The sequence below is a fragment of the Coffea eugenioides genome, chromosome 5 (genome assembly GCF_003713205.1).
Source record: "Coffea eugenioides isolate CCC68of chromosome 5, Ceug_1.0, whole genome shotgun sequence".
NCBI lineage: Eukaryota > Viridiplantae > Streptophyta > Magnoliopsida > Gentianales > Rubiaceae > Coffea > Coffea eugenioides.
In genome coordinates this window covers 7,745,314-7,769,924 of record NC_040039.1, presented here as the reverse complement: position 1 = coordinate 7,769,924, position 24,611 = coordinate 7,745,314, and the positions used below count along the sequence as shown (strand labels likewise).

At 37.2% G+C, this 24,611-nt stretch overlaps 1 protein-coding gene across 1 annotated transcript; it reads right to left on the bottom strand.

The window, feature by feature from the left end:
* Positions 1–194: 194 nt before the first annotated feature.
* On the bottom strand, positions 195–23,579 carry LOC113769849 (anaphase-promoting complex subunit 5). Its single transcript, XM_027314152.1, has 20 exons — positions 23,247–23,579; positions 22,736–22,895; positions 22,410–22,531; positions 21,937–22,183; positions 20,365–20,542; positions 20,168–20,246; positions 19,985–20,070; positions 16,833–16,962; positions 16,582–16,614; positions 15,711–15,959; positions 14,368–14,445; positions 14,002–14,264; positions 12,960–13,019; positions 12,791–12,858; positions 4,998–5,103; positions 4,749–4,890; positions 3,147–3,245; positions 2,545–2,809; positions 1,964–2,031; positions 195–592 (listed from the first exon to the last, which is right to left on the bottom strand). Exons 1-20 carry the CDS (start codon positions 23,415–23,417, stop codon positions 431–433), a joined length of 2,766 nt encoding a protein of 921 aa, XP_027169953.1. The 5' UTR covers positions 23,418–23,579; the 3' UTR covers positions 195–430.
* Between the last annotated feature and the right edge of the window lie 1,032 nt (positions 23,580–24,611).

Sequence of the window (24,611 nt, the reverse complement as noted above, 5' to 3'; positions counted from 1 at the left end):
TTGTTTCTACTATTGAATTGCAAAATGTCTGCAGTATTTCATTGGAAAGAACCTCCTCCAATTCTTAGATGCTACATATCAATAGAGAAGCCTATTTATCAAAAATGAAAAAGAAAAAAAAAGAGTACTAGGTGTAACTTCCAGACTAGAAGCAACAAAGTTTCAAGGAAAGACAAAAAACCGTCAGTCTAAACTGGTTAAAGCAAATTAAGGGTCTGTTACCATTGCTCAAAATTTTTGAAAGAGAAGATGTACATTTCTATACAGCAAAACAGACAGTTGATTTTGACAACGTAGACTTAACAACAATTGCCATGCGCTACTTCAGAGAGAAGTTTGAGATGATACTGAATTAGATTTCGTTACTCTATCATACAACAAATGAGCTATGTTTGCTCCTGTAATTTCAATGAAACGCGCTGGATTTTCTTCACAACATTGTAGAAAGAGAATCTTCCTTTTCTTCAGGATTTTCAAGGGCCATAATGTGCACCTTAAATAAAGCTGCAGCTTTTTCCCTTTCTTCTAAGTATCCTAACTTGTCGTATACAATCGCCAACAAGTAAAACGCTTCACCAGCCAATTCATGGTACTGTGCACAAGAAGCAATGCCATAAGCGGAAGAATTAAGCTTAAAATATAAAACCCCAATTTCTAAACTAGGCCACATGAGCACCAATCAAAGCAGGTGCTTAAACAGTCAATCAGTGGCAACAAGCCACGTGATTCCAAATTGGAACCACATTAATTATGTTGATTATAACTTTACCTTCAGTACTCCATAAAAGACATGGGCAATATTCTTGGACCTATTTGTGTAATTTACATACATTCAACACTGACGGTGAGGGTTTCAACTGTCTATGATTCATAAGGCATATTAGTCATCCATTAAAAGTATACAAGACATAGATGAACTAACTAGTTAACAAGATCCTGAGACAGCCAAATATTCACAATGTAGTTTTAAAAGTGCAGAGTACGCAAAAACCTAAACTATATGAAATCATTAGCATCCATCAATTAGCACTCAATCAGCGTTGATCTTTTAAGTTGTGTTCAATAATAATATTATTGGCTTCAAATACGGGGTCAATGATAACCATTTGAACAATACTTGTATAAAACAAAAAAGGGAGTATTCAGAAACTTAGTTATGCAGCACATGGTAATAGATACGATGGGTATCCAGCTTTGGTCAGGCTTTTGGCGTTGAGTGCCATGCTTAACTCAAGCCGACAACAGGCCAGTCCCAAGTTCAATGTACTTTTACATACAAAAATCAAACTTGATCAAATAGAACAAGAAGTCCTGCAACAGATTGCAGGTTGATCACAGGCTTGACTTGCGATAAAAGAGAATTGCAATTGGAACAAAAGAAGGCCCCAGATTTTCAGAACAAAAATATCCAGCCTCTCATGCAAAATTACTGTCACGGGGTAGATCAGCTGTTTACAATTGGCAAGAGGAGGTCTTCTGCTTTTACTATGGCAAAAGGTAGGTCTTATGCTATGTTTACTCAGAAAAAACTCATGTATTACAGTCAACAAGGAATTAAGGAGTACAACCAAGAAAGAAAAAGGGAATCATTCAAAATTTCTTCTTAAGTGTAAGAAATAGTTTTCCTAGGATGGATTTCATCAGTTTGAATATTTTGGGTCCTACAATTGAGATAATAATGTATGGATGATTCAAGTTATGAAATGTAGTTCACGAAGGACAAAATACTAACCAAAATTAAGGGAAGAGGTACACAGTCAAACAAACCAGTTATATGGAACAGATCCAGAATGTGGGCTGAATGAAAAAAAGTTAGCACCTTGATCAACGAAGCATGAATAAGACAGACTGCTCTATGCTACAGGAAAGAAGAGAGAAACGTTCCATTTGTGCAGGACAGACACTCAATTCACACCAACATAAGCAAATTGACCTTTCAATCTTGAAAAGATAATGAGCTAACCTCCAAAAGTTCAAGCGCTTCAGAAGCTCGCTTTAAAGGTTCTAGCACTGCCTCTGGATCTTCTGAGACTGCACATGTAATGCCATTGATAAGCACATGCTAAAGGCCAAAAAATATAGATTAAAAGATAAGAAATTAATGTCATTGGCCACATTTTTTGGAATTGCTAGGTCACTGTAGTCAACTATGGAATTTTAAAGATGTTTCCTTCAGTTATCTACCCCAAAGCCTGTTTCTTCCCCCCCCCTTCTCTCCAACGAAAAAAAAACCACCTCATATTATAAATGGCTGCCCAAGGTTCAAGACAACACAGCAATGAAGCACAAACTAGTTACTTTGTATAAATCTATGACATTCCACTCCACTGCCAATGAACCATGAAATCAGGAAATTTTTCTCTGCTACAAAAATCCATAAAACACAGCAAAAATCAAATGACAGCCCTGTAATAACTTATGTTTTCGCAATAGCATTGCACCAACAATCTGATGCTCCATTTAGATTCAAAATATTTTTGTACTAACTTTTTTTTTTTTCTGATTAAACTCTCTTGATTCTAGAGATCTCAAAGAAGAAAGTACCTGAAAAGCTTGGGTCTGCCAGATAGCACTTTGTCTCTGTTATATAGGCTCGAGCAGAAAGCTCCAGACCGCCATGACCAAGAATCATAGGGAAAGCACTATGCAAGAGGGCTAAAGCCCTTTTTGCATGATTTGATCCCAGTGAAAGCCATAGGTCAGCAAGTGTCAGTGTTGCAGAGGCTTTAAGAAGATCCAAGTTAAAAGACTGGCAAAATGAAAGACTAGCCAAAGCATAAGGAATTCCGAGAGCAGCATTTCCTGATCTCTATAAGTGAGAATAGAGGAGGCATATCAGATTAAAAATCTTGGCCGTGATAAAGAAAACAGAGATGCAATTAGTAGAAACGTAATAACTATCAACAACAAAGCACATTATAAATAGACACATGCGAACTATGAACACTTGATATTAACAGTTTGAACAATGGCATATACAAGCAAGTACCAAAATACAGGCTTGTATAACATCCAAATATCATAGCAAATATCGTCAAAGGATTAGGAAGCAAACAGTTCTAAAAGCACCTGAATGGTGGAAATCATAAAAAATGACAGAAAAAAAAGCCAATAAATTTAATCCCAGCAAAACTAAAATCTAGTACCTTGTGTATCTCAGCAAGCAAAAGAAGAACAGTGGCATTCTCAACCTGCATATTGTATTTGTAACACATACAGAAGAGGGAGTTTGTGACAGCTGCAGCCTGAAACAACCTTTTGCATCAGACTTGGTACCAAATGAAACAAGAAAGAAGACAACCTTTATTAAACATGCATTTGAATCATCAATGATGAACAATAGAACCAGAGTGATTTGCACTATGCATCAGGGAAGATGCTTCAATCTCCACAGAATTAACTGTAGCACAAGACTCTGGAAGGGCAATGGTGACAATCCACAGCAAAGAGAATCAGATAAGAACATGAACTAAAATAGTAGAGATTCTGAAACTAATTAGTCAGGTGCTGTCAGTTTTATTTCGCAGAAACAAGTCTTCATCCTTGGCAGCACCATGGACTGAAATATGAAATACTGCAGAAAATATTCCTTCGCAAGCTTATAGTAATCCTGATATGCCACCAGAAAAAATCTTGCACTACTGCTTACTAAAGTTTATTAGAGGACATATCTAGACCACAGCCCCAAACACCAGCAAGAAAACATTTGCCTAAAGTTCTTTGATCAGGACTCTCACAGATCTAAACACCAAATCTGAAAGCTAAGCTTCTCTATATGACAAAACTTGTTCTTCCATACAAAATGATCGTGCATTTGTGGCAAACCAAAACTAATCAAACCTATATCCTTCATCTTGTCAATTTAGCATCCAAAGATGAACAGAATTCTTGAGTTGAATGGAAGAAGATTTTCTTTCGTGCTGGCTTCATATTATCAAATGGCCATGTATACACCTGAGGAGAAATGAGATCGCTGGCAAAATTAGAAATATCTTCTGAAGACTACATTGATTTAGTTTGGTCCAGGAACGAGTAAAGGCCCAACCACTAGTTGATCAATTGGTCAATACAGTAGTGAAGAAGCATTCTTGCAACCTTTTTGAAACAAGAACAAATCAAAGAAGATATGTTATTGGGTCTCGGTCTCCTGATGCTGCTACTTCTATCGAGACAGTCAAAATTGGAAGTGAATTGATAATCCTTTAACAGTGCTTGCATAAATTGTGATCTTTCTGTTTGCAGACAAATTAGCATTTGACTTTATCATAAAAGATGACTTTGGCAGAGCTCATTAACACAGTTCCAGCTGACATAAAAAAGTCCAAAAAGTTCTACACAAAAAGATGGCTATTAAATATCAGATAGCTATGGATTCACTGTTTAAAATTTGTTGGTTCAAATTGATCCTAAACTTGAGTAGTTTCAGAGAAGAAACTATGTACTCTTCAACCATGGATTGAATATACTTAGTGAAATTGAAGCTCCCAGAAATTCATTTTAAACAGCTCATTTTTCTTTCATACTCAAAGAAGACAAGGTGATGACCTAGCTGGCATGGCAGATTCTGTAAATTATCAGATCTTTGGTAGTTAGATCATGAATACATCATCCAGGATGAATAATGGTATTCCATCACCAAATTTGGATCTTTTTGTTGATTACAGCTAAAGACCCCCAAAAAAAAAAGAATAGAGAAAAAAAAAGGAATAAAAGGTAGTGATGGTAGTCAGTGATCGAACATAATTAACCTGGTTGAACTGGTTTGCTGCAAGCAGTGTTCGAGCATGTCGTAGACTTGCTTCAGTCTTCAGCTCCATGTCCACACCACTTACAGAAGAAGCTAAAGCTCCAAATTCATTGCATATTCGCTGAGCGAACTTCAAATCCCCTCTGCAAGATAACCAGAGATAATATATCGTAGAAAATCAAGAACATAATGTTTGTCGTGACTCCATGACTAATTTTGAAAATACTGTCATAGCAGACAACAGCCTTACCTATGCAGGGCACGTTCATGAAGTAGCTGCAGTTTTACAAGGTGGACTCTTGACTTTGAAACACATAAGAACTTCTCTTCCGCTATTTTAAGAGCAGCAAAAGCTTCTGCAGGCAGTAATAGGAAACTTATATAATTATATGACAGCAAAAGCCACAAATATGCTCGACAAGTTGCATTAGGCACATTCATGCTTGTATTAGAAAAGGAAATTCTGTCTTTTCTCCATTTCTTTTATTTTTCCTGGATAAGTCAGTGAGTGATAAGAGGGGAAGTATTTATCAAACAGGCTAACTGAAAGAAGACTTAGAGGGGAAGTATTTATCAAACAGGCTAACTGAAAAAGACTTCAGAGGGGAAGTACTTATCAAACAGGCTTGTAAACAGGTATCTTGGGAGGAAAACATCTAGTCACTGTATTATGAGTGACCAACTAATATTTATAGGAGTACAAACCTAACGGACTATTTACAAGAATACCCTTACTAATATATTATCTACAAGAATACTAATATTCTCCTAACACTCCCCCTCAAGTTGGAGCATATATATCATAAGCACCCAACTTGTTACAAAGGTATTTCACCCTAGAGCCCCCTAAACTCTTGGTAAACAAATCAGCCAATTGATCTGCAGACGGTACATGAGATGTCTTGATGATTCCATCAAGTAATTTCTCTCGAATGAAATGACAATCAACTTCAATATGTTTTGTCCTTTCATGAAACACTGGATTAGACGCAATATGGACAGCCGCCTGATTATCACACACTAAATTCATAGGCTGTTTATACTCAAACCCAATTTCAACTAACATGCTTTTCAACCAAACCAACTCACACACAGTGTGAGCCATAGCACGGTATTCAGATTCTGCACTTGATCTGGAGACAACTGTTTGCTTCTTACTCTTCCACGACACTAAATTACCACCAACAAACACACAATATCCTGTGGTCGATCTTCGATCTGAGGCAGAACCGGCCCAATCTGCATCACTATATCCTTCAATATCAGTGTGTCCATGATTTTGATACAGCAACCCTTTTCCAGGAGCACCCTTAAGATACCTGAGAATCCGTATAACAGCATCCCAATAACTAGTACGAGGGGTATCAAGAAATTGACTCACAACACTCACTGCAAACGAAATGTCAGGTCTCGTTACAGTGAGATAATTTAACTTACCCACAAGTTTTCGATATTGCTTAGGATCATCAAGTAATGCTCCTTGATCTCTTGCTAATTTCACATTGGAATCCATAGGAGTATCCACAGGTCGGCAACCTAACATCCCAACTTCACTCAACATATCGAGTACATATTTCCTTTGACATAAATAAATCCCATATTTAGACCGAGCTACCTCAATACCCAGAAAATACTGTAAATGACCTAAATCCTTTGTCTGAAAGTTTGCCTGCAGATTGGATTTAAGTTTCTGGATCCCCACAACATCATCACCTGTAATCACAATATCATCCACATAAACAACTAATAAAATTTTACCAGCATTAGAATGCCCATAAAATACAGAGTGGTCTACTCCACATCTCGTCAGACCGAACTCCATGACCACACTACTAAACCGGCCAAACCAAGCCCTTGGAGACTGTTTCAATCCATATAAGGATTTTTTCAAACAACAAACCAACTGCGAATTCTCCCCCTGAACAACAAATCCAGGAGGTTGTTCCATATATACCTCTTCTTCCAAATCTCCATGCAGAAATGCATTTTTCACATCCAACTGATGCAATGGCCAATTGTAAGTTGCTGCCAAAGAGATAAGAAGGCGAACCGAGGTAATCTTTGCAACAGGAGAAAATGTTTCTAAGTAGTCTACTCCATACACCTGAGTAAATCCTCGAGCTACCAGACGAGCCTTCAATCTATCAATAGAACCATTAGGCTGCACCTTTATAGTGTACACCCATTTACAACCAACAACAGGCTTACCTGAAGGACGAGGGACAAGATCCCAAGTACCATTTTTCTCCAAAGCAAGCATCTCTTCCTGCATAGCTAACCTCCAACCAGGATCATTGAGAGCATGGGTAATAGACTTAGGAATGGATACCGAATCAAGAGATGCAACAAAAGAAGAATATGACAGAGAGAGACGAGAATAAGAGACAAAATTAGAAATAGGATGAGAAGTACAATGTCTCTTACCTTTACGTAAAGCAATAGGAAGATCTGACTCACAAGAGGGCGTCATACCTGGATCTGAAGATTGAGAGTTAATTGGTGAAGTGCGTAGCATATCAGGAGCTTTCTCAACCATGGAACGACGAGAATAAACTTGAAGATTAGGACGAGATAATCGAGTGGTGGAATCTGGTGAACCCGATAACTCAGGTAATAAAGATGAAGGGACTGGTAAAACAGGAGGAGAAAAAGAGGAACACTGGTCTAACTCACAAGACATACCTTGCTTCATAAAATAAGGAGTGGATTCAAAGAAAGTAACATCAGCACAAGTGAAAAAACGATTTAAAACTGGACTGTAACATCTATACCCCTTTTGCGTTCGTGCGTATCCTAAGAAAATACACTTAATGGCACGAGAATCTAATTTATCCACCCCGGGAGCAAGCTGATGAACAAAACACACACAACCAAAAATACGAGGAGGTAATTTAAATATAGGGTCCTGAGGAAAAAGAATGGAGTGAGGTAGTTGGCCTCCAAGAACATCGGATGGCATGCGATTAATTAAATAACATGCAGTTAAAACTGCATCACTCCAAAATTGTTTGGGTACATTCATGTGCAACAAAAGTGTCCGAGCAACTTCGATTAAATGTCCAATTTTTCTTTCAGCAACTCCATTCTGTTGTGGAGTGTGAGGACAAGAGGACTGATGAAGAATACCGGACTTAGTCATAAAGGTATCAAAAGGAGTGGAAAAATATTCTTTCGCATTATCACTGCGAAGTATACGTACAGGCACACCAAATTGAGTCTTTATTTCTGTAACAAATGCACAAAAAATGGAATATAGTTCTGAACGATCTTTCATTAAATAAAGCCATGTAACTCTGGAAAAATCATCAACAAAGATTACAAAATATTTAAAACCTAACTTTGAAGTTACTCGACTAGGACCCCAAACATCAGAATGAACTAACAAGAAGGGTTCCGAAACCCGTTTATTGACCCTAGGGACAAAAGAAACACGATGATGCTTTCCTAATTGACAAGACTCACATTCTAATGAAGACAACTGACTCAAGGTAGGGACCAACTTCTTCAAATTTTGTAGAGACGGATGACCCAAACGACAGTGAATTTCAAGAGGAGAAACAGTAGCAGGGCACGCAATCGGACCATTAGAGTTGAGAAAGTAAAGACCATTATGCTCATGTCCTCCACCAATCGTCCTCTTTGTCTTCAAATCCTGAATGACAACAAAATCAGGAGAAAAAATAACTGAACACTGTAGAGATTTAGTAAGCTTACTAACGGACATTAGATTAAAAGGCAAACTGGGAACGTAAAGAACAGAAGGCAGCGGAAGAGATGAGTTAATTTCTACAGTGCCTAGTCCTTTAACTTTAGTTGTAGATCCATCAGCTAAAGTAACATGAGGGAAGGAAGTAGACTCTTGAAAATTAGAAAAATTTCTAGAGGTACCTGACATATGATCAGTAGCTCCGGAATCAATGATCCATGAGTCAAAATTAGATGATGTGGAGAGACAAGCCATAGCATTACCTTTTTGTGCTACAGAAGTAGAGGGAAGAGATGCGTGATTTGCAGTTTGGTACTGCAGAAATTTGATATAATCTTCCTCAGATATGGTAACAGTCTTCTGAGACCCTTGTGCTAAAGAACTTGATTCAGTTTGGTCAGTGGTAACCGTATTAACAAACCGAGGTGGTTTTCCATTTAAATCCCAACAAGTATCACGAGTGTGATTCTTTAAACCACAATGATTGCACTCACGGGTGCCTCGACCTCCACGACCCCCACGACCTCCTCTACTTCTTCCTCCACGAGAGCCACGTCCAAAATTAAGTTGCTCTGTCCGATTATTGTTAGCAATTAAAGCAGATTTGTCATTAATTAAAGCACCATCACCCTGTGCATTGTCCTTAGATGCAGAACGTAAGACCCGAGCATACGCCTCTGCAAAGGATGGTAATTGTTCACCTGCTAAAATTTGAGATTTGATTGGTTCAAATTCTGGCTTGAGACCAGCCAGGAATTTGAGCACAAGCATTTGTTCTCTTTGCCTCTGCATAACCTTGATATCACTTGAGAGAGGCATTACAACATTTAATTCCTCTGAGACTCGCTTAAGATCAGCAAAGTATTCAGTTACTGTCTTGTTATCTTGTTGCAACTGAAAATACTCCAAAGAAATATCAAACATCCGTGAGAGATTACTGCAATATAATAACCGGACATAATCCCAAACTTCTTTTGTTGTCTCACAATGAGAACACATGTAAGCAATTCGTGGCTTCATAGAATTCCATATTGCTCCAAGAATTTGGGCATCCTCTTGAATCCACATTAGTTTCTTGCTATCCTCCGTAGGAGAGTCATCTGTGAGATAACGTTGCTTTCCTAAGCCTGTCAGATAAATCTTAACAGCTTTTGACCACTGTTGATAATTGGTATCATTCAACTTCCAATTTGTGATTTGAGGCATCACCATTGGCATAATATTAGTGGACGTCACAATACTTTTTGATAAACTTTCAGCCATAGCGAATAGCACTTCAAACCCAAGAAAGGGTCAAAACTCGAGACGCGTGAACAGTACGCGTGAACAGTATGCGTGAACAGTGCGGCATGAACAGTACTTTTGCTAGATGTTTAACCTAAACCCTAGGACTCTTGCTCTGATACCATGTAAACAGGTATCTTGGGAGGAAAACATCTAGTCACTGTATTATGAGTGACCAACTAATATTTATAGGAGTACAAACCTAACGGACTATTTACAAGAATACCCTTACTAATATATTATCTACAAGAATACTAATATTCTCCTAACAAGGCTGACTGAAATTCAGTCCTGAAAGCTCCAGATTATTTCTGGTTTGAGAAGCAGAAGGCGTTGTCATTCAACAAAAGCTTATACATGTCAAATGTCAAAACCTTTTTGCCAACAACAAGGTCTCTTTCACTAGAGAATATTGCATTTTGTGTCTACACAATAAGTGGAATCTGATGTTGCGAAGTTGGATTTTTTTTCCCTGGTATGTTTGGCGTGGTTAATGGTTTTCGAATATTTGTATAATCAAACAATCTTGGTCCTTGCTGGTTACCCCGGCCCCCCTCCCCCAACTCTTTTCCTGCCTGCATCAACATTCTCACATTCCATTCAGTGACAACACAGGATAATTCCTAAATTCATAAATCTTCCTCCTACTTATTATCCTCTTATTTGTTGCTTATTACTTCTAAAAAACTCTCCATCATGAAATAACCATCTTATTGAGTTGATTCTAAAACCATACTCAACTTTTGATATCCAGCATCGGGAATGAGTTCTGAAATATGTTCTTTTTCTTAATGAGTTTGTCTTCACCTAAATCTAATCTCTCTTTGGTACTTCTCAACTTTAAAAATCCTTGTAAGGATGAAGGGGTTCAGAGGGTGCTGGGGTAGTGGAGGGGAGAAGTTGCAAGGTAGTCGAGGGGAAGGATGCAGAAGGGAGGGTGGTCGGGGGAGGTGGCAGAGTGGAGGAAGTGAGAGGGTGGTGGGGGGGGGTGTTGGAGGGAGAAGGGTGGTAGTGTGTTTTTTGGGGTGTTTTTTGGGAGATTACCATAAATTTTGTTGGAAAGAAACAAGTTTTTGGAAAAACTATCAATCCAAACTGAGCTTATATTGCATTTCATCTGTTTTAGTGAACGTTTTTTTTTCCCTGGTGAATATGAATTTTCCTTTTTTCCATTCGAGAAAGACTTCAAGCCTTACAATGGGGAAAGGGGAGGTCTTGAGAGTTGAACCAGGAACCTCACGGTCACCTGGCTAATGGTCCTTATCAGCTAAGCTGGGTCTTGGGGACAGTGAATATGAATTCAAAAACTCTTTTTACCAATTTATTTCAGCAATATTACCAAGAACAACAACATATTCAGAACTGAAAAGCAAAGAAGTTGGTGTAGTATAGGATAGGTGTCCACAAATTCGAACACCACCAGGTGCATAATATGGACGGTAAATGAGGGATCATGTGAAAACCAAATGATATTGGGTACATCTGAATCTACCCAATTCTAAACAAGATTAAACTAAGTTGCAGAAGCAACATTATACAGTTTAAACTGAAAATTCGTGTATTTTACATTGCCTAGGTACTTGATTTCTCATCCCACATTTGTGGTGCTTTAACTGTTGCTTTTTGTTAATTTGTTGGTGATTTCTTTTTTTTCCCCTTCCCCCCCTTCAGATTGGCATGCCAATACTTAGACATTCAGAAGACTGGCACATCTAAAATTCAGAAAACTGGCACTTCTAAAATGTTTTGGAAACCAAATTCATGTATAATTCCTGTTTTAGTAAATTAAGACTTCTCCACCTTAAAAATTGCCTAAAAATATACATCTTACAGATACAGTAATCTTACCAAATGCATCCTCTGTGTAGCTTACCTTTCTACACCATGCCTACTCTAGAATATTATAATGATGTCATTCAAGCAAATCCTTATGCTCCTATTGATGAGAGGACAGGCGACACTTCACTCAAGTAAGCAGAGATGTAAAAACCGTCATAAAAGTGGCTCATATGTCAGTTGTTGCTAATTAAAACATGATAAAAGCCCTATATACTCTATAGCATTAGGAATTCCTACTTAATTGCAGAAAAACTAAAGGACAAAAGAAGGTGCATCCAAAAGAAATGTCCTCATTCATAATAGACTATGCTGATAATGAATATTTAAGGCGGTGATCAATCTATCATTTTTTAAGTCCTATTTTTGTCAAGCATGTTAGTACATTTGTTTCAGTTCCCGATCAGGCAACTGCCTAGCAAATATTGATATAGTGAGTTTGTTTGGATAGGAGGTTATCTGAAATATTTATTTGAAATACTGTAACACTTTTTGTGATGCGATGTATGTGAGGTAAAAAGGTGGTTGGAAATTGTGTTTATGATGTAAGTAAAATAAAATTTGAATTTTTTTTTTTTTGCAAATCTTCCTATCCAAACAAACTCAGTGTTTTAACATGTAGGAATGCAGGACAAATGAGATCCTCAAACACGGCAAGAACAGGATTTGGGTAAAGGGAGAAGTGAACTGTCAAACACTAATGAACCCTGGAGCTTTTCAGGTCATATTTTCCTGATTAGTTTTGAAAGGTTTCATATAGGATATATCTTTCATATCTCTTGCTAGTTGCTTACCCAAAGTAAAGCCTTTAGCATCATTTCCACTTGTCCAATGTGAAAATACACTTGTCCTAAATCTGCTTTCCCCCTTTCCTTGTATATAGGCTAGACCAGAATTTGACTTTTTCTTTTTTCAGAATTTGACGTTTTAGCACTGGACAATCACTAGAAACCTTAGGAGTGTAGAAACTAGAATTAGAAAAACCATAAACCGATCTCAATACTGTCTCTTTTACTTGAGTGCAAATTTCATTTCAATTTGATTTATGAGGAAGAAGAATACCATTAATTTAGCAACTGATAACAAATTGGTGATAGTCCGATAAGCAAAGAAAGATTAGACTTCACAAACCAAGAGAAGAAATAAAACATGTTCATCTGAGAACTGCATCCTACTGCATGCTGCAAGTTTAATTTATAAACACTCAAAGAACTGACCTTTGTGTCCTTTAAAAACAGCCAAATGTTGGATGAGCTTGGCATAAGCTAAGGCAGCATCAGCTGAACTGCAAGTTTAATACAGCAGTTGAATAACTGATTCATGCAATAATATATGATAAATGAAACAGGAACAGCGACATTTTTGGCATACAGTTTTGCGGCTTACCTCGATGAGTCAGCAAAGCATGCTGCAAAAACCAGGGTATTTATTCGAGCAAGAGAGGCACTGAAGAAACAAGATCCAAAGAGAGAAATTAATCAACCAAAACAGGAGATTCAAGTCTACTGAGATCACAAATGACAATCAATCTGGATTTCAATAGCATAAGATTGGATTCCAAGTCAAAACAGATTATTGAAAGAAAAGGTATATCATGATAGAACCCGCATGCATGCAAAGACTCAAACTTGCCGATATCTGTTGATGTCGCAGAAAAGTTAAGCATCTAGTAGCAGAATACCAAAAAGCAAGAGGAGGATCAGATCCCAGAAAGGTCAACAAAGTGACATCCAACTAGGAGAAAGGAAACCAAGAAGAGAGTATTCAACAGGTAAACAAGTACAATTGACACACACAGAGAATTGTGAACAGAGCCTGACACCTCCACAAACAAAGGGTCCAGTTTACCATAACCACCCCAAACTGTGCCCATTTTATGAATATGCACCCAAAACGTGCCCTTTGTACAAAATTTCCCTATCATCTGGCAATGGATTCTTAATGACTTGATTTACTGTATGATATTAGGCCTACATACTGACTTAACCGAGCTGCTACAAACTTTTGTGGAATTCACCAAGTGCTACTCATCAAGTGTCTACACATCAATTTGCAATTTCAAGAAACTTAGTTGTCCCAATGTGTAATACCAAACAAGTACTCTCACCCTTGGGGAACTTGACTTCTCAAACACCATAATGTAATTGAATTGCATAAGATTGTGGAAACTTGGCAATGTAAAATGGTATGACTACAGTGGTATGACAACTGAGGCCAATAACCTCTTCTTTAATATCCTTGAATATCTAGCTAAAGTTATAATCATATATTGTAGAATACAAGCAGCACATCAGTGTAGCGGTGGGCAAATTCAGCGGCAGCTCCAAAAAGACTGCTCTATGGGAAATTTTCAAGATAATTTAAAGCATATGCAAATTGCATGCAAATTGAACATAGAGTTCATAGCAGGATCATTGTTTTAGATCACCTGCCATATATCTCCCAGGCAGTTGCACGAACCAATGCTGAAGTCCCCAATAACTGGACCACAGAACCAGGAAGAGAATTTGGTTGTGCACAAAACTGGAAAGTATCCAAGTTCCGCCTGGATTCGTTTTCTTGAGAGAAAATCACTGAACCAATAGGTTTCTTCAAATTCTTAAGCCACATAGTGCACAAAAGACCATCAGTGTTCATTATAGAACTTTCATCACAAAATTCATGGATCAGACGGGAACTCGATCTCAGTTCCTGTAACAAGATAGGCAAGAGAAAAGAGTAAGAAAATGTTTCAACAGAACAGGGCCAGAAAATACTTCCGCACTGCAACAAATCAAACAATGAGAAGGCAAACCTTGCAGACATTAATGGGGCATGTTCTGAGCTTCATGGGACCCTTTGGACCAAAATATGATAATGGTCTTTGAACATGCTGCAAATGATACAAAAGGATTCTGGTTAACCAACTACAAACGTGGAGATAAAGAAAACAAAAAACATTTTGTACTGTTCCTGGGTATCCAGCATGAGCAGTATAGCCCAATGACTAGTGTCGCGATCAATAGTACCATGCTAGTACAGCCGTGATGGAGAGTAATTCTTTTTTCTTTTTCAAAAGCAACAACCTTTTTGCCTCCCAGTATTATGCTCTAATACCATGTCCAATTATTAGGGAGAAAAATCAGTAAACGCAATGTGGATCACCTACTTGTTTTTACATATTACTATAACATAACTATAGCATATGAAGATGCCTCTACTTCTCCAAACACTATACAACCTAGGCGCTCCAAGATGTATTGAGAACCTTTTCATTTTGCCCTTCACAAAGGGAACATATATAGCACTCACAGAAGAACAACGATGCCAATGTATCTTTAACGATCGATGACTAGCAGTTATATCAGATTTAGCCCAAGAGGGAAAAACTTTACCAGCTCTCTTACGTGTACAAAACCACCATCAACAAGAAGGGAGAAAAATATAAAATAGAAAATACTGAACACAACTTTACAATTTTGTCACAATCAAGAAGAATTGCAGCCAACAGGATATTAACTTATGCTAATCAAACAAATGCAGGCAGAAAGCGCCGTAACCTTCTACGAAAGGAATTGGCTTGAATTATTTCCCTAAAAGAAATTTTGAATCAACCTATTAATACTGTTCTATGAGTTCAAGTTCATCCCAGTTTATAATTTTTCTGCAACACAAAGATGTGCACTGACCATCATCTTGTGACATAAAAGAGTCAACATGCGACAGAAATTATTGTTCTTGTAAAATTGACGTGTTAAGAAAGTAAACATAAACGCCAAAATCATAGTTTTAACTATCTGATCCTTATTAAACTCTAATATCCATTTTAAGTGATGTCTTCACTCTCATTTAAAACATCCCAATGCTAATAAAAAATTAACACAGATGTCAATAGAGATTAGCCCTATTCATACCTCTATATGGCCTTTCCTATGCAAGTTCCACATTGCCTGAGCTAACATTCCAGCGCTCATTAACTTTAAAACACAATCTCACTTCCTTAAAACACAATCTCATGAATTTAAACTTTAAAACACAATCTCACTTCCTTGAGGCATTAAAAAATTTTCAAGTCTTAGATGTGTAATGCAGGCAAAACTCTTATAATCAACAGAAATTTGAAGCAGTCTGCATTTCATTCATAGTTAGAGTTCTTACTGTTAGCTCAAATTTTGCCATTGCAATATGATTGGAGGCCACCAGTCGTTTTAACTTTAAGCCTTCTGCTCTTTTTAAAGATCTCCTCAAAAGCACAAATAATTGCTGTTGAATGGACAAGGAAGTTCGCATGGTGACAACTGACGAGCATGCTGATCCAATAATTCCAGTCATTCTTGAAATACCAACTTCAGACAATAGGTTGCATATAGCTGCTAAAGTGTATGCTAGACAAGCGTCATCACTGTGCTGCAGATTTGAAATTTTGTGATATTAGGACAAGATGTAACATACAATTCCAACAGACAACAAACTAACATATATTTTGTCGCAGAAATTCCTGTCCTCTGCAGAAATTGCTGTCGCAGAAATTAGGACAAGATGTAATATACAGTTCCAAACAGACAACAAACTAATATTTATTAGGACAAGATGTAATATATATATATATATATATATATATATATATATATATTAGTGTTGCAGAAATTCCCGTCGTCGTCTGCAGTTTGAAGAAAGAGACTATGCAAATCAACAATATTGCACATAAAGACTACACATAAGACAGATGTGCATAAGAAAACAGCAATCGACCATCAATTATTAATTAGCACAAGTTTAATATTTTGTCTATCTTTCAAAATTCTAACTAAAAGAGAGACAATGCTACCTACATGATTTTGTTCTCTTTTAAAAACCATACTATAAGTAAACAAGTAAAGGACCTCAAATTCACACAAAATTACAAATTATTCCTACTGCAAACTCATGCACTCATAGTAAGACAACAGTTCAAAAGTAGAAATGCTAAGCTTTCTTCTAAGTGAAATTCATATAACATCAAGTAAATTTTTCCAAACTAAAATAATACCTGCTGAGAAACTCTAACTGCTTCAGTTAAGACCTGAAATTATTGAAGTCAACCAATTGTTAGAGTAACTTGCAGAAAAGTAAATCTTAAAGAACCAACTAACATGCCAATGAAAAGCACACCAACTCCATACCAACAACTGACAATATCTAAATGAAAATTGCAGAATGCAGAGAACGAAGGTATAGGAGACCAACATAACATGAAACAAAAGAGAAATCACAAAAGGAGATGGCCCTCTTATGGCTTACCTCCAAAGCTTGCTTTGGGTGCCCAAAGTGGAAATGCATCATTCCCAAGCATAGTAAAGCAACCTCATATCTCCCAAAACTATTGCAACCAGATGAAGGCAGACCAAAATCAATTCCTTCTGTCCCTGCACTTTAACACCGACATTTCTCAGCATCTTTGTCCGTAATAGGTTATGTTGAATTTTGACAAGCTTCATATTTCAAGGTATGCCAAGAATCCAGAAAACTCACAAGAGGTAAGATATTAAAGTTATGAAGCATTTAACCCAAAACGATGGGGAACAAAAACCATGGAACCTAGAGGATTTTAATTTCTGTAAATAATTAGAATCAACATATTATTTTATTCCAGACACAGTGGTTGAAGAATTGCACTTAAATAGCAATTAATATTGGTAGATATGACTTATCCTCTTTTTCCTTGAAAGGGACTAGAAAGTAATATTTCTGATAACGCACAACATATAGCAGCTAAAAGAGAATCCCTCAGACACCACATGGAAGAAATGTATAACAAAAATTCAAGCCGTCTTAACTTGCAAAACAAAGAAAATCGAAAACTCCAAAACCTTAGGGTTCACTTCTCCTGATGCTGCACCATCAGAAAATACCAAGCCGCCACCGCCGCCTCACGAAGGACGGGCAAATCGAGTTTTGGCAATTTTCGGCGATCTTTCACTGATTTGATTTCGAGCTTGTAGCTAGAAGGTATGGCTCAACCTTTCTGGTATAGTACACTTAAAGTCTTTTCTTGTGAGCTTATTGTAATTTATGTTTATTAGCACTCTAAAGAATCTACTGCAGATACAATAATTTAATCATTCTACCAGAAAAGAAAATTTATGACCGAAGGACCTCTAGTGCTAAATTTTCCAAGATTGGAAACAAGGAAATATCAGAGAAGTTATGATATCCTTTTTTCAATTAAAAATTTAGAGTATGTTTCTCCAATTCGTAACTATAAGCATGGAATTCTATCTCTTCCTTGGTTTATGACTTGTGACCTCAATCCTCTCTAGAACCAGGAAATTACATAGGGCAGAACTCTAGTCTGGCTTTAAACTTGATGTCCCATTCCTGTTGCTGGCAGACAACACCGAATCATCAAGATATGGATTATGTTCTCTTTGTTATGATCATATAAGCTCTTTGTTATGTTCTCTTTGTCAAGGGTTTCAACATGTACAAGATTTCTATTTTGTGAATTTTGTGAGTTTGGATGGATTTGGTGAATTGGATATGAATATGGATTTTTACTAGTGAATTGTATATGGTTCTTGGTTATATTTTGTGACTTTGACATGTAGGAAAAATGAATGAGGGTGTGTGTGTGTGTGTGTATGATGTCATGCTGAAGTCACCCTATTCTTAAAATCGGTCCAACTTGGTTGAACCCATTGATCCCTGAACCTTGGGCTCAACCGAATCGCTTGCTGATCCCAGTTTCAAAACATAGGTCATAACCCAAGAAATAGGAAGAGAATTCCACGTTTATAGTTACAAATTAGAGAAACATACTCTAAATTTTCAATTGAAAAAAGGAAATCATAACTCGTCAATATTTCCTGATTTCCAATCTCAGAAAATTAAGCACCAAAGGTGCTCAGGTCATAAATTTTCTTTTCTGCTAGAATGATAAAATTATTGTATCTGAAGTAGATTCTGTAGATTCTTTAGAGTGCTAATAAACATAAATTACAATAAGTTCACAAGAAAAGACTTAAATGTACTATACCAGAAAGATCAAAACCATACATTCTAGCTAGAAGCTCGAAATCGAATCACCGAAAGATCACCAAAGATTGCCAGAACTTCGATCTGCCCATCCTTGGTGAAGAGGAGGAAGCGGCTTCGTTTTTTCCTGCAGTGCAGCAACAGGAGAAGTGAGCGGCGGAGAGAAGTGAACCCTAAGGTTTTGGAGTTATCGATTTTCTTTGCTCAACTTTTGCCTTTTTGGTTTCAAAATGAGAATTAGATAGTTTTTTAAGATTTACCTTTTCTTTAGACTTTTATCGTTAGTCAAGAGTCAAAGAGTCAAAGACCCCAAAAAAGGTCAGAAAAAAAAAATTAAAAAACCAGGCTCTATCCGGTTCTCGATCAAACACAATCTACCGGGTTGGACCAAAATTTTGACTGCCGATTCTTTAAACTAACTCAGACCGGAATCCTAGCCAGTTCCCGGTTTGGCCGGTCCAGTCCGAGTTTAAGAACATAGTTGTCTGGTGAAGGAGGGTGGTGGTGTAGATGTATGTGTTTTAGGGTGGTTTTGGGTATTTTGAAGTGTTTGTTTTTGCGTGTTTTTATTAAATTTTAGGGTGTTTTGGAGTTGTTTTAACTATTACTGTAGATGATGGTTTAGAAAAACAAAAAAGTTTGTATTTCTAAAACAGGCCAGCCGAACAGGCCCACTAAAACTCATAAAACAGGTTTTAAAGGTATTAGACAAGGTTTTAAGTCCACCTCAAGCAACTGAATCTTCTATGGCCAGCTAGTCACAATTAAAATTGAAAATTTATCCAGACTTTTGAACCACTAAAATTGCTTGTGATGTTTCTAGTGCCTATGCTAGTCTGACAAGAAAATCCTAAGCAGTGCACCAAGAAAACCCTATGCTTTGAAATTGCTTATGAGGCTTTATATCGCCAAGTGTTCTTTTAACAATCCAACGCTATTCTGACAAATAACTCCGTGTACATAGGTACAAATAATGATCCATTTGGACTCCATGATTATCATAGCATAAGAGTTCCCAAAAAGAAGAAAAAACAAAAAAAAAAAGGAGAGAGAGACAGTCCAATGTTCTATAGCTCTCCATAATTCCACCCTAAGCATAAAATGTAAAGGAGCTCCATAATCTGTAAAAGACATGAACATTTTCCTTAATGCAAGACAACCTATATGCTTTGAGGATCAACCAGAGAACTTGGAAGCAGAACTCAAACAAGATAATGAGCGAATGGCAGATCAATCCATCTTCAGTTTAAACAAGAGGAAGGCATTAAATTCAGGGATACATAAAGCATTACAATGAAGTACATAAACAACCAAAGTCAGCTGTTGCCCATATAGTTAGAATAATGGATCCAATACAGTAGAATCAAGTGAAAGAAAACATACAGGAACTTCAGGTAAACATGAAAGACAACATTTACCTGTAGTCAAAGTAACGGTGAAGATTTTCCAAAGCCACAGGATAGTCATCATGATGAAGACTATTCAAATAGCGCAAGAAGTGAACCTGCATTTAAGTGCCCAAGGAAATTACAATTGTTGTAAGGAAAACAGTCTCCATTTTAAGGCAATCTGAAACCGTGTCACTGTGGAGTGTAAAGTACCCGATGCAGTTCTGGGGCCAGTTTCTGCAGCTGCTTAAGTATGGATTCAAAAGCATTCAAAGAGAATGAGCTGCCATGTCTGGTACACATGACATACAATGAATTCCCAGAAATCAACACTGAAAACTCATAAATAAGCTAGCTGCAAAGAAACACAAATCAAATACGAATGAGGAAACCCAAAAAAAAAAAAAAACCTTTCAATTGCATCAGCTTGATCCAGTAAGTTTCCCTGTATTTGCCAGTTTGTACGGAGGAAACTGCCAACCTGGGGATCAATGATTCTCTGTGAATAACTTGAAGAAGGTATACATGAGCTACCTGCTCTAAGTCTATCAAATTCTTTGACTTTTGATCCTGAAGAAATATCTGATTCTGCAAGCATCAATAACCTTCTAATTTCAATTACAAAAACCAAAATGACTGAAAGAACATGAAACAGATACATACAAGACCTCATCAAGCAAGCTCTGGATGAATCCTCAAAATTTACATGAATTTCAACAAGACCACTTCAAAAACCCATGCAGCAATATTGCAAAAGCGGTTGACTAGTGCAGAACTTCAGATTATAACATTACTCAAGTCATTTATTTGCACTCATCCTTTAACTTCATCAAGTGCATACTGACTGTATGACCTTGTTCATTAGAGATACAACAAATCAAATCAAACCAACATATCTGAAACTTTCTCAAATGGTAACTAAGACTTGATTGGCTGACAGAAGCCATCATTCATATAAGAGTGATTCTCTTCCTTTAACATCTACATCTGATTGAACCTTTCTAAGTCAAACAAGGTGCTAAAGACTACAGTTGAGCTGAAGATTTTTCCCCAGAAAGACAATTGCCACTCTCTAGACAACTGATTTTCATGCCACATAATTGAGAAAAAAAAAAAAAGAATAGGAATTAAGTTTGGCTTGCAGGAGCAATTCAAGTGAACCAAGTTGCAGGTGGAACATTTGCGCTATGTGCAGAAGTTGGTCATCAAACATACAATTGAACCGGATGCAGAGCTTTAACCAGCGGTGCAAGCCAGCAAATCCTTAAAATATGGAGAAGGGATGATGAGAAACAAAAAAAATAAACATAAGAATCAGACTTCTAAGTGAAAATTTAATGGAGGAGAGTTTATTGATGAGTTTACCATAAATCAGCACCAGCATTTTAATTATAACATAGCAAACTAAGTAATAAAAGGGCAAAGCATGTAAAAGCTCAATAAACTTTAATTACACAAAGAAAATGCACACCAATCATGCTTGCCAGTGGCTGATGCTAGTTTTATTACTCAATCTAATCCCTCAGCCACAATTAATTAGTTAAATTTATATGCTATCACATGGAACAAAATGTTCCAACTAATCAATCACCCATTTCAACTGTTTGAAACTTTAGAGGAGAATTTACAATGCACCACCAAACACAGCCAATGGAGGACAAAATAAGATTGTCATTGCGATACTATCCAATGAATCCAAAATTGCTGCTACAGTTTCTCCCATTAGGCCAATAACCATATTCAGCCAACATATGGCTTGAGCAATGCGCAACAAGGGAATTCTCACTGGTCTTTTATCTATTTATAAGCAATCAGTGAGAAATCAAACTCAATATGATTTCAACACATTAGCTCCATGAGAAGAGATGGAAAAAAAATAAAAGGAAGAAGTAGGTGTAACTTCTACCCTCAAAATGCCTCAAAATGTTCACCTACCCTCAAGTAGGTGAACACACATTGGAAGAATGGTCCTGAACGAGTACCTTCAATAAATCCGATAAGCATTTTGGGTGCATGATTATGAAAAACAAAGCTGTCATTAGCCCTTTTTTGTGCTTCAAACTCTTTGCTGACTTTGTCAAACACAAGACCCTCCAATTCCATATTCTCATATTCCATTGATGATTCCGCCTCATTAGCACAATCTTCTATATGTGACAATTCATAAGGACAACTTGAGAAAGATTCTTTACAGTATGCACCTACGTTTGTTAGAAGATGGCAGACACCCTGCACGCAAATGGCAGATCAAAATGAAAACCAAACAACCACATAATATTTCACTGCTTACTAGCCAAGAACCAAGAAAAGTGCCTGTATAAGGATGCTAGATGGTGTCAAGCTGATGAAGAGTAATAGCAAACTCTGGTAGCCAAAACTCATCAAGTCCCATATAAAGTCTCACAGTTCTTTTAACTTGTCAAAGTTTCCATTATGTGGAGATTAGAATGCGCACCTCAAATGGCAGAAGATTGAAAGAAAGTAAGCAACGGCGCACAAAGAGCCCAAGGTTGCTACTTGGATCCAGCATGATTTGATCATCATCCATGACATGGGATTCGGAGCCACCCAAAATTCCTAGTTAGAAAATCACAAAAATTCAGGATAACCGGTACACATTAATTAACACTCGTAACAAGTAATTTATACTTGAAGAGTAATCTATACTTGAAAAGTAATCTCTAATTCCCACACTCAAAACTCCACAGCCAATATTGACATTTTCAATAATCTGATACAGGCAAAGATCAAAAGTGATTACTTTCTACACTAAGACCATACCTCTCAAATCATTAAAGAAGTTAAACAAGTCATCAGGTGAGGCCAATGATGATAGTCTACGAGTTAAATGATCGATCAACCAATCATTTAGGAAGTCACCGAGTTCCTTCAACTGCCCAATGAGCTCATCCAGCTTCGGCTCAAAAATATCATCACATGACTACAATTCACCACCAAACACAAACATCAGGAGCAACCCTATCCCCAATCTAAATGCTGCAAATGTAGCACATCCTACAAAAATCGTGGTTTATTGCTCTGGAAGCATTAGCTCATTCTACGAAAAATGTCTCAAATTCTTTATTTAAAAAAAACTCCCTTTTTCTATAAATATGAAGAGTCAAAGACTACACATTAAAAATTTTTCTATAACCGTCTGGCAGTTGAATCTCTAGAGGACAAACTTAATCAAGCTGAAGAAAAAGAAAAAAAATTCAAGTGAATTAACCTTGTACATTGTGCATTGACTATCATACCTCCATATTCACTTGAGGGATAATTAATTCCTCACCTTAGAGAGAGCAAAAAGGAACAAGCCGAGACGGTTGTGATGAGAAACGGAAGAGAAGGGAAACGGAACAGAAATCTGAGTTGGCGGAGCATAGACTTGAATCAAAATGCAAATGGAAACCTTGTGCGGTGTAACAGTGAAGGCCCCCGGCGGCTTTAATATTCCGGCCATTGCAGATTTCACTGTTCTAATCTGCTCTGCTACAATAATCAGCAACCAAATTGAAGCTTCAATAATGGAGAATTGAAGATTTTGCAAATTGGCTGTATTTAGGGTTTCTAAAATGCAGGAGGATGAAGAAGAGGGATCCTGTATTGGCGCTATGAATTTAAAGCGGCATTCTACTTTAGTTTAATGGGAAAAATGCACTTTTCATCCTCAAAGTTTGGGGGCTTGACCAATTTTATCCTCAATGTTTAACCCCAAACACATTTCATCCTCAATGTTCCGTAATTTTGACCAATTAAGGACAATTGACGGGAATTGGAGGACAAATCAAAAATTGGGACGGAACTTTGCACGTGAGAAGCACAATTCGTTAGATCCAACTTTATACCCAATATAACCGGGTCAAACCGAATGGATCCATTTTTTCTAACGGACAAAAATGCACAAAATAGCAAAACGAAAGGAAAAAAGCTTCTGTCTTCTCCTTCTTTCTTCTCCGTTGTCAGCCCTAAAAATTTTTGTGCCAATCTTTCCATCCACTTTTCGAGCATCTGCTAGCAAGAAGGAGGGCATAGACGGCATCCGTGGAGCATTTTAGGTGAAGAAAAATATGACATTGCGGAAGAAAGAGCTCCACATTTGTCCACCCCCAAATTACGGTATTTATATCCAAAATCAACAACTACATTGCATAAAGATATGTGTTTTTTTGGAGAAGGAAACCTGATATGTGGTCCCTTGTGTTTGTACTGTTTCCCCACTACAATTTACGGCTATTTTTTTTCCAGATTTGGCCATTTGCATGAGGTATAAATAAATCAAAAAATTTGTCTTGGTTTGATTATTATAGTGTGAATGTGGTCCCTTATGTCTGATGATAGTTGCCGATTGACTATAAATTTGTGGTGAGAGTGACTAATAAACAATAATACTTGGTATATTTTGCCGGCCATGTGTATCTGGCCATGTGTATGGAAAAAGTGAAAGTGGTCCTTGTTTGGTAGTTTTTGTGTGGGTCAACAATTTGTTATGCTGAAATGATGAAGCATTTTTTTTTCCTGAAGAGTCTGATCTATATTATTTTCTTTTCTTTAACCAGAAACGGGCAGCACATTTATTACATTAAGATGTCACCATGGAGGCCTCATTTCATATACTCCTGATCCCCATTACGAAGGTGGAGATTTGTGTGTGTTT